The sequence below is a fragment of the Protopterus annectens genome, chromosome 4.part1 (genome assembly GCF_019279795.1).
Source record: "Protopterus annectens isolate FY-2018-M chromosome 4.part1, PAN1.0, whole genome shotgun sequence".
NCBI lineage: Eukaryota > Metazoa > Chordata > Ceratodontiformes > Protopteridae > Protopterus > Protopterus annectens.
In genome coordinates this window covers 721280118-721299605 of record NC_056734.1, presented here as the reverse complement: position 1 = coordinate 721299605, position 19488 = coordinate 721280118, and the positions used below count along the sequence as shown (strand labels likewise).

General features: G+C 36.2%; 1 protein-coding gene across 1 annotated transcript in view; it reads right to left on the bottom strand.

Annotated features, from left to right (window-relative positions):
* The window catches only part of KCNAB1 (potassium voltage-gated channel subfamily A regulatory beta subunit 1), a 1829051-nt gene that overhangs the window by 393993 nt on the left and 1415570 nt on the right, over nt 1-19488 (bottom strand). The window contains exon 8 of the mRNA XM_044070489.1: nt 14369-14455. Within this exon, the coding sequence (XP_043926424.1) occupies nt 14369-14455 (87 nt within the window). The remainder of the gene's footprint in view (nt 1-14368; nt 14456-19488) is intronic.

Below are 19488 nucleotides of genomic sequence, written 5' to 3'. Positions count from 1 at the left end.
AGTAATGTCTATTGAATTTCCTTTGTGCAGAGGAGTAATGTATGACTTTTTCCAGAGACAGGGAATGTTGGATTCCTGGACTGACATGTTTATAAGGACTGATACAGGATAGGCAGTTATTGGCTACTGTTTCAAGGTACTCACTTGGAAGGTCATCGGTTGAAGCAGAGCATGGTTTGAGTTTGTTTAAGAGTAGTTTTATACAAGATGTGGGCACAGCATTGACGTTTAAGCAGATGCAGTAGTATGTTACTGTTGGGCAAGGTTGGCATTAGATGTTTGGGAATAGTTGGTTAGACATGCTATACTATCTATGAAATAACAGTTGAATTATATTGTGGTTTTGAGTGGTGACTTTTTGGGAGAAGGGTTACGGCTGAATTTTTGACCTGGATGCAAGATTTCTTTAATGGCTGAACAGAATTTTTTAGGGTTGTGTTTATTATTATTCTGAAACTTATTATAGTATAGATTTTTATCTTCCTTTATTTGCTTTTTAATATGATTGTGAAGCTCTCTGAAGTTCTCAAAATATTGTGGTGTTTTATGTTTTGGGATTCTTTTCATACTTTTTCTCTATCCTGCATTAGCATTCTCCTTTTTTGGATAGCCAGATTGCATTATTTGTTTTCAGTCTCTTACTTCTAGGAGGTGTAAGGCTATTCAAGATACTCAGGAAAGTTGCACTGAATTAATTTATAGCATCATCTAAAGGGAGGAGTTTTAGTTAGTTCCAGTTAATACACAATGAGGTAGTAATGAACATTTCTGCGTTAAGCTTGAAAAGGACAAATGTTGCTTTATAAACATGCTGTTTATGAGGATGTGTTAGATGTCTGGTCGTATAGACTGGCAGATGCTCAATGAGAGAATCTGACATTGTACCTGTGGGGGAGTATTTGCTAAGCTGTTATACTAGGATCCAGTCTAATAAATAATTTGATGTCTTGCTATAATGTGATGGGGTATTAATTAGTTGTGTGAAACCATATATGCTCATGCTAGATGTAGGGGAGATACAGTTTATGTCCAACCAATTGACGTTCACATCACCTAGCAATATTTTTTCTTGTGGAAATGTTATTAGTATCTAATGCAGGATATCTTCCAGTACGGCTTTGTTGTCACCAGGAGGGATATAAAGGACAGTAATTCATATTTACTTATAATTGTTTATTTTGAGGAAAGCAATAAGAAGCTCTGCTGCAATTTGGTGCTGGTTTGCTGTAAAGGGAAATGTCGTAGGTCCTGGGAAATATTAAAGCAATACCACCACCCTTCCACTTTATATGGTCATTATGGATAATATTATAGCCAGGAGGTATAACTTTGGAGTCGGATTTAAGCCAAGTTTCAGTTACAGTGAAAAAAGCAGGCTTATGTTGGGCAATCGAGGAATTTAGTTCAGCCATTTTATTTCTTATACATCTAACATTTATTGCAGATACCAGGGTTGGGGGTTGGCTGTTTTTGTGCTACAGAAGTGTGTGAGAGAGAATTATCTTTGTGTTCATTGTGATAGGTGGGGCCAGGATCAGGGTGCATATCTCCTAGAAGTATTTCAGTTTATTGGAGAGGATTCTTGCACTTAATTTTGTTTTAGTTTGAGTGGAAGTGCAGTTAATCAGTCTGTATTTGGAATAAAGGTGAGGGACAATATTAAATAGGTTTGTTGCAATATGTGGAGAGTCTAAAGGGGAAGGATGGCTATGTGGTTTGGACAGATGAGACATGTAATATATTATTCAGTCGTGGTAGGATGACAGATGACACAGCAGGAGGAGAAGAATGGAGGATAAGCTGAAGAGTAACATAATTAAGTACAGGGATCTGTATTTTATAGATGGCAGACAGTGAGGAAGTAGTATTGAAGAATGAAACAAGTTGTTGCAGGACAGTAGGAGATTCAGTGATGGTGGATTCTGAAAGCAGGAAGAGGACAGATAAGGATTTGAGTATTTTCTATAAAATAAGAGAGTTAGGATGTCCTCGTATCTTCTCTGAAATGTAAGTAACAGTGGGGCAAGAAAGTCTAGAGTATAATGATGTAGTCAAAATAAGAAGAAATGAGGGTTTACTTGGCAAAAAAAAAGAAAAGATACAACATGGAATAGATAGGTACTATTAGGGAGGGTTGTGATTATGAATGGATATAGTGCAAAGCACTATGGGAGGGAGAAAGTTGGGAATGGGGCTAACAATTAAATAAAGATAGGAAAATAGGAAACAAGAAACAGAAGTGTATTTATAGAAGTAGCAAACTCATTTACGGAAGGTTTTGGAATAAGAGTCACAAAGAAATATCTATGTAGGAAGTATAATATTAGAGTAGGTTTGTATATAAATAACTTCTTTTATTATTTTGTATTTATTGGCTGTACATTTAACAATCATCTATTGATTCTACCACTTTTTCTGTATCTACAGACTGTTTATGAACTGAATATTATTTGTAAAAATACAAATTTCCATGATGATGACACAGAATACAATTTAACTCTGAAAAAGCTCCTCTTTGAGGAGAGAAACCTGATTTGTTTTTCTGTGTTCCATGGAGCATGCTTTGTATACTGAAAAGTTAAGCATAACTTCTATTTTGGTAGTGTATATTTTTTGTATTTTATATATATATATATATATATATATATATATATATATATATATATATATGTGTATATGTCTATATATATATATATATATATATATATGTGTGTGTGTGTGTGTGTGTGGGTGTGTGTGTGCATCTGTATCTCTCTCTCTCTTACTCTCTCTATATATATATATATATATATATATATATATATATATATATATATATATTTGAGTGGCACTCATCATTTCATAAACCATCTTGCTCTGACTTTAGATCTTTTTGCTAAATGCCACTTTTAATACTTCTCACATTTATCAGACAACTGTCTATTAAATTACATTATTCTTTGTGCAATTTGTAATGGTCTTTGGTGCAATACAGTTGTGTTATGGGATAAAAATTCATGCAATAAAATTGCCATAAAATGGAGTGTAATAGATAACAGCTTGTCATTTTGAAGTAATGTGTTCAGTATTAAAGCTTTCACATCTGCTGTACCACTAGTTGAATTTTATACAGATATTGCCTCAAGACATTTTTATAAAGAAAAAAAAAACACTAGGCTTTGCTTTTGATATTTGAAAGAGTGCAGTATACAGAAATTATATTAACTGCTCAAATGAAAACATAGATGTCTGGCTAATGTTGCAGTTCTCAGAAACATCGCATAATGTCTGTAGTCTATAATGATGGAAATAAAATACTGCATAGCCCTATAGAGGACACATTTTGCATCCATTTGAGGCATGACCCAGTGTACCACCATGGAGATGATGCGGAATGAACAGTTCAACTGATGTGATAATGTAAAGCTTTAAATGTTTTAATTTAAATTATTTACACTGCTTAATAATTAAGCACTTTATAAATAAAAATAAATATGCTAGCATAAAATAACAAAAGCATAAAATGCATTTATATATAGCAGCACAAATGTAATACTGGATAGAGATTGTCACCAATATACAATTTTCAAGTAAACCCTCCAGAAATCAAAAAATTGTAATAAAGGGAACTCCTAAAAGAAACCTTAGTCTCTCTTGCCCTATCCAGTACAGTAGTTGTTTTGAAACTCTATAAAGTGTGAATACAACTGTATGACTTTGTTTACCTATACACAAAAGTATAAGATTTTTGTATCTTCCATAATTTCTCATACTCTAAGATATAGTATTCTTAGATATATAGTGACCTCAGAGTTAATATATACAAGTGTCAGGAGCACAGTCCTTATGTCAGGGGTGAAAGAGGGATTTATTCCTTGTAAAAGTGTTTTTATTTTTTAGTTTTATTGGGAACTTTAAAATTGTGTTTACTTTGCAGCTTAGTACTTAACTTGTTTTAGTGGCAAACATCTATGCTGTGAATTTTTATTGTGTAGCCCAAATGTAAATATTTGTATAGTTTGAAACCTGGTTTCATGACGTAGCAGCCCTATGCTTGATGATCTAAATCTGTGAATACAGATGCATGGTGCAGCAGAACAAGGGGGATCTCAGACTGTATATCCTTTAACAGGTGAACAGTAGACATGTCCACAACAGTCAGCCAGCTCAGACTGTAAAGTGGGAAGGTAATGTGACAGAATTTAGAAGAGCTAGTCAAAGACCATGCTGCACAGTTCCTCACTTGTTGAAAGAGCAAGAACCATGAAAGTGAGCCACTGGGAAAAGAGCACAGCAGTACCTTAAATGTGATAAAATTAGAGCATGAAAAACTCACCCCAGCTCTGCAGAAGGGAGAATATTAATCCAGGTAATGCTGTCCACATGGAAGGAAGATGCCCTATTAAACATTTGATAACTTGGTTCCCCATTATCAGGACATGATAACTATTCCCTTGCATTTTACATTCAGAATAAGCTTGATCTGATTATATCCAAAGAAAATAAGAGGGTCCAGGAATGGAATCTGTAAAGGAAGGAAAATGACATGGAGTGGCCTAACCTCAGACTTAGTGGGACTGAAGCTCGGTCAACCAATCCTCATCCTATTAATAATGGAGGTAGAGCAGTTTTCCAAGTTGATCACAATAAGCATTTTTCTTGAATGAAACTCAAGAAGGAAAAAATATAATAGCTGGCAACTTGAATTTACCAGCGAGGGACTGGAACACTTTTCATTTTGTAGTTCAGTAAGGAAATTATTTACAACATATACTGGAACAGTAGTTGTTTGGTGACTGTAAATAAACCTACCACAGAACTCAACATAGTGGATATTATTTATGGCCCTTAGAAAATGTTCACTTCATTTAAAAATTGCTATATTTGATGTATAGTGACTATGGGGATTTAAACATTAAACTACTGCTAGATAATTCTGCCAAACTGAAATCTAAAGCAAGTACTCAAAAGATTAATAGTCCCCTACATGGAAGCAAAGTGGTCCCTATGTAAAACTAAGTGTGACAATGTTTCACTAGACAGATAGAAGAACGAATGCTGCAAATTTCAAAAGGGAATTTGTTTGAATGCAAAAAAATTGAAAAAAAAAAACATTTAACATTAGAATTTAGACCCACGGGAGTCATAAAAATTAAGATATGTAATCCAGATAAATGATACATTTGCAAACAGAAATAACTAAACTGAACAGACTAAACATAGTGTGAGCAAAATCTGGAAAATGTATATAAACATGTTGAGCATAATATGAAAACATTTTATACGTATACAAGATTAGGTAAGAGTGAAGCCATGCAATAAATAAACTGTGCGTAGATAGTAAAATCTTTTCTCATACTCAACAGATTGTAAATATATTTACAAAGTCTTATGCAAAACAGTTGGTACCACAAAAAGGGAAGCAATCTGTGTTAGCAACATCCAGGTGACTTCAGATACTGAAATTAAATTAGACTATACCGAACAAGTATGAAGCAAACAGGGCCCTAGTGAAGCACAGAAAGGAGCCATAATTAGTAACAATGACCTGGAACACTTTGGGATGAACTTTATGGTATCATTATGTATGTTATTCACAAGATCATTTAAGTAAGGGGAAATTCCTCAAGACTGGTCACCTGCAATCATTAAATCCATGTTAAAGGGCAAGATGACTAACCCAGAGTCTTATAGTTCAATAAGTCTACATTTGTTTTGCAGAAAAATAATGGAGAAAGTTATTTTGGACAAATCATTGTCAGAACTGGAAAGGTTGGGACTTGAAGGATTGCTGGAAGGAGTAATGCCATCTGTTACACCTCTGCAATCCAAGAGCACATACCCTTATTATGCAGGGGGTATTGATATAAGCATGTAAGCATTAAGGGGCGGGGAAACCTAAGGCAGGGAGTGGTTGCAAAATATCATAAATGAGGTAATAACAAGTATCAAAAAACATCCAGAAAGCTTATGAAATTAACTTTTCAGCTAGTTGTCTTTGTGATTTAGAAATGGGGAATAGTATAAATCTGCCTTGAGGTAACCATCATAAAGGAACTTAGTAATATTGTCATAGATGAGCTGTAAACTGTGTGCGTTTTAGCTAGAAATGGACGTTTATGTAAATACAAAAAATATGAAACTGCAAATGTACTATAGCAAGCAAAACAGTCTCGTCCCTTTAGTTGACTTTCTAGTAATTTTCCTTGCTAATTATACCTGCAGCTTAGAGCTACTACGTGATATATTCCTTGCAAGATTAACAACATGCTCAGAAAGTATGAGGTATGCGTTAAATTAGCATAAAGATGTTTCATTTTATTCTGTAACACTCTATGCATATTAAGTAACATGTCATGCTTTGCAAGGTTTGCTTTTTGGGGTATTGAAGAGAATGTTGTCAGTCCCCCATCTCAGGCTTTGTCAAAGTTGTGTTACCTGCAGCTCCTTCTGAATTTTGATCAGATTTTTTCATAATGATAGTCTGTTTCAAGGGCTGACTTAAAGAAGATAGCCTTGAGGGACAGTGATGAAACTCACCACAGGAAATCTGACATTAGAAAAATCTGCTTATTGTTTGTAGAGCATTTCAAACACGTTCAGAAATAAAAGAGTAGTCTGCAGTTAAAGGCATACAGTCTTAAATACACATTGCAGAGCAAACTATCGAAAAATTTTCATAAATATAAAGACCATGTAATTACCTGTAAAATTCTTTTTAAACTGAAAAATTAATACAATTTTAAGCCATATACTTTATTAACAGAAAAGAACAAACAATAAAATGAATATTGTGCAAGTCTTAGTAGCTTTATAGGAATAAAATAAGTAAGAAAAGCTATATAATTATGTGACAATATGATGTATCATCAAATTCTGTTCTATTAATGAAGTTTAATTGCATATCGGACCAATAAGTGTTATTTTTTTCACATGAGAAATGCTCCCCACAATCCCATGACTTAATTTATACTGACTCTGAGATCGCACAACACATGGGAAAAGAGGAGACTTCCATAATCTGAGTGTAGTACACTCTCACAAAAATACACTTAAAACATTCAATTTACTTATTATACATTAAATAATATTAATACACTGCTGCATTTTGGTATCTGCCGACAGGTTAGTTGACCATAATGAGAACATCCATGTGTATGTGTGCATGGGTGTGGTATGGTGGATGTGTGTGTGTGTGTGTGTGTGTGTGTGTGTGTGTGTGTGTGTGTGTGTGTGTGTGTGTGTGTGTGTGTCTATATGTGTGCATATATATATATATATATATATATTTGTGTGTGTGTGTGTGTATATGTCAAATGTTTGAATTATCATAACTGATATAGTGTTAGAAATGTCTGAATCATAAAGATTCGAACACACAAAAAAATCGAATTACACAGATTCAAAAAAATAAAATCTTTTTTTTTTTTTTTTGCAGGCGCAAGCTGGCCTATATCCCCAAACTCCTGCTAATTTTATATATATATATATATATATATATATATATTTAAGCCCAGAAACATTAGCAAAGTTTGAGAAGTTAGTTTTCAAATATTGCAACAGCTCATTCAACTGCTTGAACACTTAAGAGACTGGAACTTATATATTTATATCTAATGTGTATAATATATATATGCTGACCATCTAAAACAACTCCACTTATACTCTGTCGCATAGCGTCTACTCAGAGGTGATCTCTGCTTAACATACAAGGCCATGTCAAACCCAGAGCTGTTGGACATGCTACACTTAAAGAAATCCCAATCCCTTTGAGACACATGCTCCAGGGATCTAAACCTTGTCATTATAATGAACAAAACATGATGGAGGGATAGGTTCCTGACCCAAAGACTCCACAGACTCTGGAATAGACTGCCCATACATGTCAAGCAGAGCGCCTTTTTGGCCCTCTTCAAAAGGAATCTTGATGATTGGATGGGAGATAGGAAATTCAACCCAGGGATCATGTCAGTTGCCCTGCTAGACAGGGGTCCAGGGAAGCAAATACTGTGGGAAGAAATAGCCAGATAATTGTTATGGCTAGGCTTGTATAGGCCCTAGGATCGATAGCCTAGTACCAGCCTTTGAACCTATGAATCTATATATATATATATATATATATATATACATATATATATACATATATATATATATATATATATATATATATATATATATTTATGGATCTACTTCATTTGATCGACAGACCATTTTTTCGAAACTCATTTGGTCAAAATTTCATTTGATCGAAAACCAGTATTTAAGGCAATTAACAGAGATTTGTCCCTCTCCCCAATGTCATGCAACCCTGGAGTTAATATATATAGTTGGGGGTGGTGTGGGGGGGAACAACCCTCACCTATTTTTTTTAAAATGTATAAGTTTTGTTTTATTTTCTTCTTTTAAATGTAAATAGGTGGGGGACATTGCCCGCCACACCCCTCAATGTGGGGGGCTATGCTGCCCACACCCCCCTAACTATATATATCAACTCCAGGGTTGCACGACATTGGAGAGGGGGACAAATCCCAGTTTTATGCCTTGAATACTGGTTTTCAATCAAATTAAATTTCGACCAAATGAGTTTCGATCAAATGGTCTGTTGATCAAATGAAGTAGAGCCATATATGTGTGTGTGTTTGTGTGTGTGTGTGTGTATACACACACACACACACACACACACACACACACACACACACACACACACACACACACACACACACACACACACACACACACACACACACACACATATATAAATATGGATTCACTTTATAATCTCGAAATACTGAAACTTCACATTTTAGTATTTTGAGACTATAAAGCCGAACATTCACAATATCGAAACCCTAAAAACACGAAATTCAAAATCGCGACTTTCAAATACACCCTCCACCACACAAAATACATAAACCTTCCTCCCTGCACTACAACAAACCAATAAAACACGCACAAAACACACACAACCTCAACAACACAAATACACACACCTACCCTACATATAAGTAGGGGGGCAAGCTCTCCTGCGCCCCCACACCCCCGCTACTTATATATACTAACTCCGAGGTCACACTAAAAAGACAAGGACACTAAACCCACCACTACATACTCTAAATTCCCCTTGCACAAGCACACACCACATACATACAAAATCACCACTCTCAACACTTACACACTCACACTCTTACCTACCTACCCTAAGCTACACCTAAAACATCCCAACACACTCACATACACTCATATCCTTACCCAAAACCCTTAAAAAATATCACTTACCTAAATTTCCACATACATCCACACAACATATATCGCTCATCTCTCCTCCAAATGGGAATGTCCTTCACATGCTCCCACATAAATCACCCACACTACTAACTCCACACCTAAAATCATCGTTTCTTTGCCAACTTTAACAAATTTCTAAGGTCTTGCTCAGAACATCTTTCCAAAAATCTTTTGCGTGCGTGTCTCTGGCCTACCTTACACATATTCTCAAACTGACTTGCTCTTAATTGCAAAGCAGTGTGTATATATTATTTGTAAAACTGTTACTCCTGTACAGACTAATATTGACACATGCAACTCACTTCATCTATTATTTATGTGGCAACTCTCTGTAATTCTGACTTTTGTATGTTTTCAAATTTCTGTACTTACATCATATAATGATGCAAATTCTGTATATTTAGATATATTCTAATGCTGTAAATCTATGTACTTTATATTATGTACCAGAGGTTTTCTCCTCAGGTCTCCACTGAAAATGAGCCACAAACCCAGCTGGACTAACCCGGTTAACAAACAATAAATAATAAATAAATAATTTAACAGCAGGCAAACCACATCCCACAGCACACCTTACAAATACAGCAAATCCCACGTACCGTACCACTACAACTGCAAATTCGATCAAGTACAGTTTCGTCTCAAGATACTGAAATTTGAAATTTCAGTTTTTCAAGATAGTAAAGTGCTTCCATATATACATATGTATACACACACACACACACACACACACACACACACACACACACACACACACACACACACGTGAACTCCTACACACACACTGAAACACTTTGTCTATGCCTGACTATATCAAATCATCCATGTATCTGTATCTACTTTACAATTATTTAGTGAGTAGAGCACTGACCATTTCTGACCAATTTCAGTCTCAGCCCAGGGTCAGAAACTGCCCAGATATTCAAAATAGACAAGAGCACAATAATACATAAATAACAAATAAAAAGACAATGGCAAACTAAAGCTTCAGATACACAATAAATCCAATGTATTCATTTATAGTATGTATAAAAGTTTCAAAACATTTAAAACATTAGACTGAAATAAAGTAGAGATATGAAATGGAGCAAAGTGGTTGAGTTGGAGTGGGTTAGAGTGTAGAAGAGTTAAAGTAGACTTAAAAGCTGTGATTTGAGGCAACAAGTACATTCTGCTTGATTAAGAAAATGTGATTTTAGTAGAGAACAGAACTTGGAAAAGGAGGGTGAGTCTTTAATTTCAGGTGGGAAGGACTTCCACATTTTGGGCCCAAGAATTGAGAATGCATGGCCAGAAATATGTTGCATAGAGTGTGGAACTAGTGTTTTAGGGTGCGATTGGATCAAGTTTCGTAGGTTGTCTGTGGGGGTATGTCATTAGTTTTGAGGTTAAAGGAGCAAGAGTATGTTTGTGCAGGAGTTTGAACAGTTGTGGTCGTTTGGTTACTGGTCAGTTTGCCTTTTTTAGTGTTATACAGTGATGTTCATTTCTTGGGGAGTGTGTCATAAATCTAAATATTTTGTTTTCTAGTGTTTGATTACTGGTGGAGTTTCTAGAAGTGCCTGATGATATAAGTGGCAGGCTAAATTCAAACTGAAGGAGTAGGATTTCTGTCCTTATTTCAGATCTGGTGGAGTGTGAGAAAAGAGAATATTTTTTTATCTCAAAAAAACAGGCAATTATCTTTTTAACTGTTTTATTAAGATGTTGGTGAAAATTGAGTGAGAGGTCCAACCTGGGCTCAATATACTTGAAAGAGGAGACTGTATCGATTAAAAAAAGTGATGTAATCACATCTGATCTAATGATATTATTTAGTACATTTTACCAGTTATAACCCTGATATTATACAATGACGCCCCATTAATATTTGAAAATTTGCACGCTGATTGGCCAGCCAAACCAGCATGCCCATTGTAAATCCCACAATATACCAACGGAAAAAGGTCTGGTCGCCTGGACTTCTTTCCATTGATATAGCGATTAAATTTTATTTTTATTTCTTAAAAAATAAAAATAAAATCTTTAGCCCTGACTCTGTACATACCAGAGAGGCAGCTTGGACAAAATATTAGGGAACTCAGGTACGTTATTTAAAATTAAACACACGTTCCTGATTTCCCTTTTATTTATTCCATGCTGTCTCTCTCCTAGCCCTAAACTGCCCTAAAGTTTTTTTTAATTAAAAAAAACAAAAAAAAAAAAAACAAAAATGGAGCAACAGAGACTTTCTTTTCTCTGTTGCTTTGGTTTCAAAGCATTGATGTAGTGGATATGCGTAGGAACACAAGTTCCACACGCAATACATCAGCACAAGGAAGCAGTAAGTATTTTTTTTTCTTAACTATTGTCATTGCATAATAGCAAAAACCGACTCCGTGGTTGTGGTATATTGAAATTCACCCACGGTTGGCTTTATTTAATACACCAGCCATGGGTAAATCTTCAATATACCACACCACGTCATTGGTTATTGCTTAAATAATGAATGCTTATGATTTGCTAATCACTGTTATGAGTTGTCTTAAAATGTTATCGGTAATATCACAGTTTGCTTTACGACAATCTGCTGGATTGTGTGACCTGATTGTGTACTTCAGTGTTTTTTTCACTTACTTCCACTGTAGCGCAACTGTGAACTTGTTAACTATAAGTCAGGGGGTAGAGGAGCTTACCCTCACTGCAAAAAAAACATTTTTCTGTTGTTTTTATTATTATTATTATTTTTTACTTATGCTGGGTTATATAACTTGTGTTTATACTAGTTTTCTTTAATAAATTGTGTTAACATATTTGAGTTTTATGTGATCCATATATAGATAGATAGATAGATAGATATAGATAGATATAGATAGATAGATAGATAGATAGATAGATAGATATAGATATAGATATAGATATAGATATAGATAGGTAGATAGATATAGATAGATATAGATAGATAGATATAGATATAGATGTAGATAGATATAGATAGATAGATAGATAGACAGATAGATAGATAGATAGATAGATAGATAGATAGATAGATAGATAGATAGATATAGATCGACAGATAGATATAGATAGATAGATAGATAGATAGATAGATAGATAGATAGATAGATAGATAGATAAATAGATAGATAGATAGATAGATAGATAGATAGATAGAAAGATAGATATATAGATAGAGATAGAGATAGAGATATAGATAGATAGATATAGACTGATATAGATAGATAGATAGATAGATAGATAGATAGATAGATAGATAAATAGATAGACAGATAGATAGAGATAGAGATAGATGGATAGAGATAGATAGAGATACATAGAGATAGATAGATAGATAGATAGATAGATAGATAGATAGATAGATATATGTAACATAAATACATGTACATTTTGTATGTATGTATAAAATCCTGACTGCCTAGTTTATAGTTAAATTACTGAATGTCAAGTGAGAGTGTAAATGTTGATTGCTAAACCAGTTGACATTACTGATATATGGCCTCCCTGAGACTTGAACTCTCCTGTATGTGATGCATATGAATAACCACACCCACAGGTTAACTCCTATGATACAATGACTGTCCATTAACATTCAAAAATGAGCACGCTGATTGGTCAGCCCAATCAGCATGCCCATTGTATATTGAGTGGGTTCATATGAATCCGTCGACAGCCGAAACATCGACGCTTACCTCATCGACACCAAAGCATCGACCGTTCAGAACATCGACAATCCAGATAAGCGATTTTCCCCCTTACAGGACCCATGGTAGCACTTAGGACCCATGGTAGCGACTGCTGAGAATTTGCGTTGTCCATAGCGTCGCACTAGCAAAACAAGCGCTACCATGGGTCCTGTAAGGGGGAAAATCGCTTACCTGGATTGTCGATGTTCTGAACGGTCAATGCTTTGGTGTCAATGAGGTAAGCGTCGATGTTTCGGCTGTCGACGGATTCATATGAACCCATATTGAGTATATACCAATAGTAAAATGTCCAGGTGGCCGGACTTTCTTCTATTATTATATGCAACAGAAATTCTAGTTTTCTTTAATTTTTTGTTTTAAAAAAGATAACTTTAGAAATCTGCAAACTTCAAAAGATTGAGAGAGACAGGACAGAGAAAATACAAGGATAATCAGGTATGTAATGCAAAACTAGAGAAATGCACCTGATTATCCTTATATTTTCTCTGTCCCTTTTCTCTCGTCCACTTAAAGTCTCCAGATTTCATTTTTTTTAAATTAAAATCAAACAAAAAAAACCTCCAACAGAGATCTTCCTTCCTTTACACAGCACTGATGTACTATGTAAGTGTGGGAACGGAAGTCTCATATGCTTGCTCAGTACATCAAGAAAGCCCCATGATACCAGGAAAAACATAGAATAGCACCACGGCGCTGTTATACAAGGACATTATTTAAGAAAAGTAAGTGACTTTTTTCTTAAATAATGTCATTGTGTAATTGCAATTACCCATGGCTGGGTGTGGGTAATGCTGAATTACCATGGTTGGCTTTGTTTGGTCACTCGGGCTTCACCCTCATGACCAAACCATACCAACCGTGGGTAAATGCAGCATTACCCACACCCAGCCATGGGTTATTGCTATAGTAAGCTTCTCAGTACAAAACAATAAGTAGCAGCACTGGAAATGAAAAGGGCTTAGAACTGCTCAAGCAATTATTTAATAAAAGCATTTTAAATCAAGGTCAGAGAGGAAGAAAATAGAGATGCAATCTGTTTTGTTTCATATTTGGATATTGTTTTTCAGTTGTATGTTAATATCATCAGCGTCATACCTGACTTTGTTATTAGGCACTATGGATAAAAAGAAAACTTATTCTCAAAACAGCTAGGTGGATTGTTTTAGGAAATGCACAACTCAGATTTATTTAAATATGGTAAGAAACCTTTATTTCAGGATACATAGCATCTCTACAAATCATAGCAGTATGTCACTGCTGCAGGGAGTTTGAATTTATCTCTTCTGTTTCTTTAATTGTATGAACAGGCACTGAAGGACAGACTTTTATTTATTTGCAACTACAAAGACAGCAAATATCTGTAAGAATCTTTTGCATAACCTACAGGAATTCCCACTTACCTTCCATAGGGGTGTTGTTATCAGGTCGATTAGCGAAGACAACATCCACGTACTCGAGCTGCAGTCTCTGAAGAGAAGCCTTTAATCCTGAAAGTAATGGAGAAAATAGAGTTGTAAAGATGGCTTGGGTAGAGCATTGAGCAAAGCATTCAAGCAATGTCAGATCAGAAATCTGCTTTCACAGGACAGATGGCCTTCAGCAGGGACTTAATCTTTTCCCATTTTACTCGTACTGTCACCATTAATGTTATGCTAAGTACCTCAGTCTGCATAAAAAACACATTTTCTGTATTAATAAGGAATGACAGTGATGAGAAAATGTATCATGTTTAATGGCTCCTGTCAATCACTCCTCAGGTTGTTACTGGTGGGGAACCACAGCTGTTAACTGCATGTATAAATGTCTTGTATTTAGGCTAGTGCTATCTTTGTCACTGTGTAAACCAATCTGAAAATACAATTCATATGCATGCTAGCATGCTACTTCATTATGCTTAATGATTTTATAAATCTTTAATTTAATAATTATGCCATGTTTGAACATGTAGAGTAGTTATGCATTGCTCAGTTACCTTTGAGAGATGACTTTCCCTGATTTGAGCTACTTGTCTTAATTGCAACTTTTGGCTAGATAAAAAAAAGGACTACAATTCATGGGACATTATAAATCCACTTCTCTGAAGAACGTTCAATAACCTTATTTCTGTATTTTGTAATTCTAATGGCCTGAATTTTACTCATAAATCAGTACCACTTCTCTTAGCTTTGCTTTCACCATGCTCTCCACCAACTGCAATGCAAATCAACCCGCAACTCAAGGGAGAAGAGTAGATCTCAAAAACAGCTCTTCTCCTTAATATTTCTTTTTGGGGGGTCAAAGCCCCCTTGCACCCGCAAACTTATACATACCAACTCCAGGATTGCTATACCTTGGAGAAAAGGGAACATTCCAAGAAACAGCATCTTGGACTTGGGATAGACAAGTAAATTATTTTAGCCATTCAGTCTCTGCATCTTGGAACTCACTCTAAATGGTACTGACATTTCAAATGGTTACCTAGAAACTGCCATGTTGCGATCCACACTGTTCTTTTTTTTTATGTGGTCTTCCTTAAGTTTTTTGCACACAGAATTCTGGTATCTCAGAAGTTTGAGTGACCGGGTTTGCTGATGACTACAAGCTGGACACTGTTATCAGCTCATCCAGTGATACTTAACAGGACTAGAACATGCACACGCCTGATCTACTGAAAATGGTCTAAAATTAAGTGAAAAAAGAGAAAAATTAGTAATATTCACCAATAAAGCTCTTCCCTTGTTATATGTTGCAAATTACTCCTCTTCAGGCAGACATTGGCAATAAGAAACTCAGGTACTTATGTGGAGCGATTCTTTCTCATTCCAGCATCATGTTTCAACCACAGTTAAGAAGATCCTTCCATATAACACAATTACTTTCCAAGGGAATATCTTCAAGATCAAAAGAATCCACCCTGATACAGTACTCTTCCCTTATCAGACCCATAATTGAATGCAATGCCTCCTAAATCAAAACATATTGCTCAACTAGAAAGGCCCCAAGGATTCCTTACCATAAAATTAAATGCCTTAAATCCTTTTGCTATTTGATAGATTAGCTCAACTTTCCTTATACTCAGCAGTCTACAGACTGCTTTGGGGTGGCCTGCACATCTCTTTTTGAACCTTGAATGACCCAGTCCTATTTGACCCGCCTTTTTTTCTTTTTTTTTTGCAATACCAGTAGCTCTGAAAAAAATGCACCATAGACCTACATTTACACCAACAAATTAACAAGAATCAGTGAAGTGATAGGTTACACAACATATTCCCATCCTATGGAATATGTTACCACTGCAGTAGAAACACAGTACCACTTTGATTACCTTTAAGGCTCATCTTGATTACTGCATGGGTAGACACACATTTACACCAGGATTGTCACATACATCTCTGGTCAGTTTGAGAGGTGAGCAGTATTAAGTCTTCAGAAGGGAGGCATGAGCACACACATGTGCCCGTTTAAAGGTATAAATGGCTAGGCATCTTACATTCCTTGTGATCTCTTGCCTAATATTTTTCCTATGTTCCAAGGATGGCTATATTCCATTCATCAAAGAAACACTTGCCAATTGGTAAGAAATGGTCAGTTAGTTTTATTGCACTTGAGGACCAAGAAAAATTCTAGAAGTTATTTATTTTTTTCCTATGGGGAGCTTCAATTCCCATGAGCCTCTCATGAGGAAAGATACTAAAAATGGAATGGTTACATCTTTGGGAAAAGACACATTTCTAAAGGTCGCAAATTTATTTCCTGTAATCAGATGTGATGGACTGAGATTTATTGTTCTTGGCAGTTTTCATTTTTGTATATATCTATTTGGGGAAGGATTGCATAAAGTCAAACATTCATAATATTGAACATATTTAATGCCAGCAGAAGTGATCTAATAATCATATGACTGTTTCTGCTGGCATTAAATTGTGGGAGACCCTGGAACAGTGGAGAGTGTGAATTTATGTTTTCAACAATGTTGTACAATTTCAAAGCTGCATAATTAATGGGGGGATGTGGGGGGTGTAGTGAGTTATGTTTTTTTGTTTGTTTTGTTTTTATTGTTTTAAGTTTAAATCCTTTAGGATAGATGTTTTACTGTTTGCTGTTTTTATATCTCGGTATTTTGAAGTACATCACTGTTTGGATGCCTAAAGATAAGGGGGAGGATGGGATTAAGTATTTATGGAAGAACATGGGAAGACAAAGTGGACTGAAAGCTGAGAGTGTAGATTAATTGCAGACAAATGCAAAGTACTTTACTTTTACCACAGCAATCCTGATGTGAAGCATCTTGTGGGGTTGGGGGAGTGGAACTTATGGCAACAAGACAAGGGATCTGTTCAAGTTGACCAGACCTGGAATGAACCACTGAGAACAGTGTGAAAGGACAGTGACAGTAGCAAACACACTGCTGGGATGTATCCTCAGGGCAACAGATTGCAGAATAAAGGTGCACTACTTCTATACTACCGGTCCTGATCAAGTCACATCTTGAGTTTTTTATGCAGTTCTGAAGACCATACAAAGAGATGGACAGCAAGATGTTGGAATGAGTTCAGAAGTAAGCCAGCAGAATGATGTGCGAGATGGAGGGGAAAGGATGTGACCACTGGTGACAGTTACAATTCTTCTCAACATGGACCAGAAGAAGTTGGAGAAGTATGATGTGTGCACAAAGTCTTCTCAGGAGTAATTAAAAGAATTATTCTGAACTCCTGCAGAGGAAGAAGAAGAAGAAGAAGAAGAAGAAGAAGAAGAAGAAGACTGGGGGCAAGAAGGAAACAGAGGCAGTAGATTGTAGAGACAGACTGCCTTCTACATGGATCTACAAACATGCCTTTTTAAGGTAAAGGTTTGGAGTTGTTTAACTTGGACTACTGTTTTGGTTGGTTAAGAAAATTCGCAGAGGCACTGACATGGCTAGGAATAGGTGCAGAAGGAGAGAATGGCGAAGAGAGGAATGTGACGCTTAGAAGGATAATTATATATGTTAATGGTAGACGATGTATTGTAATAACATTATCCTGTCTGTTTCTTTTCAGGACCTTAGCTCTGCATCTGGCAAAAGCACTAACATCTTGTACTTCATGGAAAGTACTGTTGTGTACACTTACCATAAATGTAGATGTTCGAGTGTATTCACTGTTGCAGTCATTACATTTGGGTTATCTGCTTGCAGGTAGCCCTCAGTCAGCCTGATTAACAAAGTCTTGGGTCCTGCATTGGTTGCTGTCCCTTCTTCCATAAAACATGCAGCCGACGTCATTACATCAGTTTTTCTTGCCCCAGATGTCAGGTGCCCCCCTAATGGGAAGCAATTAAGCATAAAAGCACAAAGATATACTGCCAACAAAAAAGTAAACACACCAAAAAGGCTTTTAAGCATAGTAAAGGAAAGTAGAGGTATACCCAAAAGAATGGGGGCTGGAGGGAGGGTAACCAGGACTGCAACAGTGAATACACTCGAACATCTACATTTATGGTACGTGTACACAACTGTACTATGTTCTTTGTGTTTCACTGTTGCAGTCATTACATTTGGGTAGATTCCCAAAGCTATGGTTGGGAGGAAGAATTTAAATAGCATTAGGGCCTGTTATAAGGCCCTGCAAGACTGCAGTGGCAAAGCCAGCTCTGGATTTAGAGAAAATTGGCAAATGATAATGCTTGGTGAAAGTATGTACAGAACTCCAGGTAGCAGCTTCTAGGATGTCCCTGGTAGGGACGCCTCTGAGAAAGGCTGTAGAGGTAGATGCAGCCCTGGTGGAGTGAGGTCTGATCCCCTGGGGGATAGGTTTTCCATGGTGATTATAGCATAAATGAATGCAATGGCTTATCCATTTGGAAATGGTTTACTTTGAAATAGCCTTCCCCTCTGCCCCTGCAGCAAATGCCACCAGCAGTTGTTCAGATTTCCTTTCAGGTTTAGTCCTGTCCAAGTAGAATCTAAGTTGTCTGTGCACATCTAAGGAAAGCAGTATCCGTTCCCCTTTATTCTGTGGATTGGGAAAGAAGGTTGGCAAATGACTGGACTGATTAAAAGCCACACTGGATACCACCTTGGGCATAAAGAGCAGATTGATTCTGAGGGACACCCTGTCCGCATGAAAGATGATGAAAGGCTCCACTGCCATAAGGGCCTGTAATTCAGATACCCTTCTAGCTGAAGTGATTGCTAAAAGGAAAGCTGTTTTCCAAGAAAGAAATGTTAAGTCTGCAGTAGCAGCTAGCTTGAAAGGAGGTAGAGTGAGTTTATCCAAGACAAAGTTAAGGTCCCAGGCTGGAGTGAAGCTCTCCTGGGTGGTCTCAAATTTTTGGCCCCTCTGAGGAACTGCTTGAGCAATGGATGAGAGAAGAGGGGAGGTTCTGTGTTATAATGAGCTGAAATGGCTGAGGCATGGATTTTAATGGAAGAAAAAGACAAGCCCTTGTGAAGCATCTCAGTTAAGTATTGTAAAATCTGAGGTAAATTGGGCGCTGCTGTGCTCATGCCTTGAGATTGGTTCCAGGCACAGAATCTTTTCCATTTTTCAGCATAAGATTT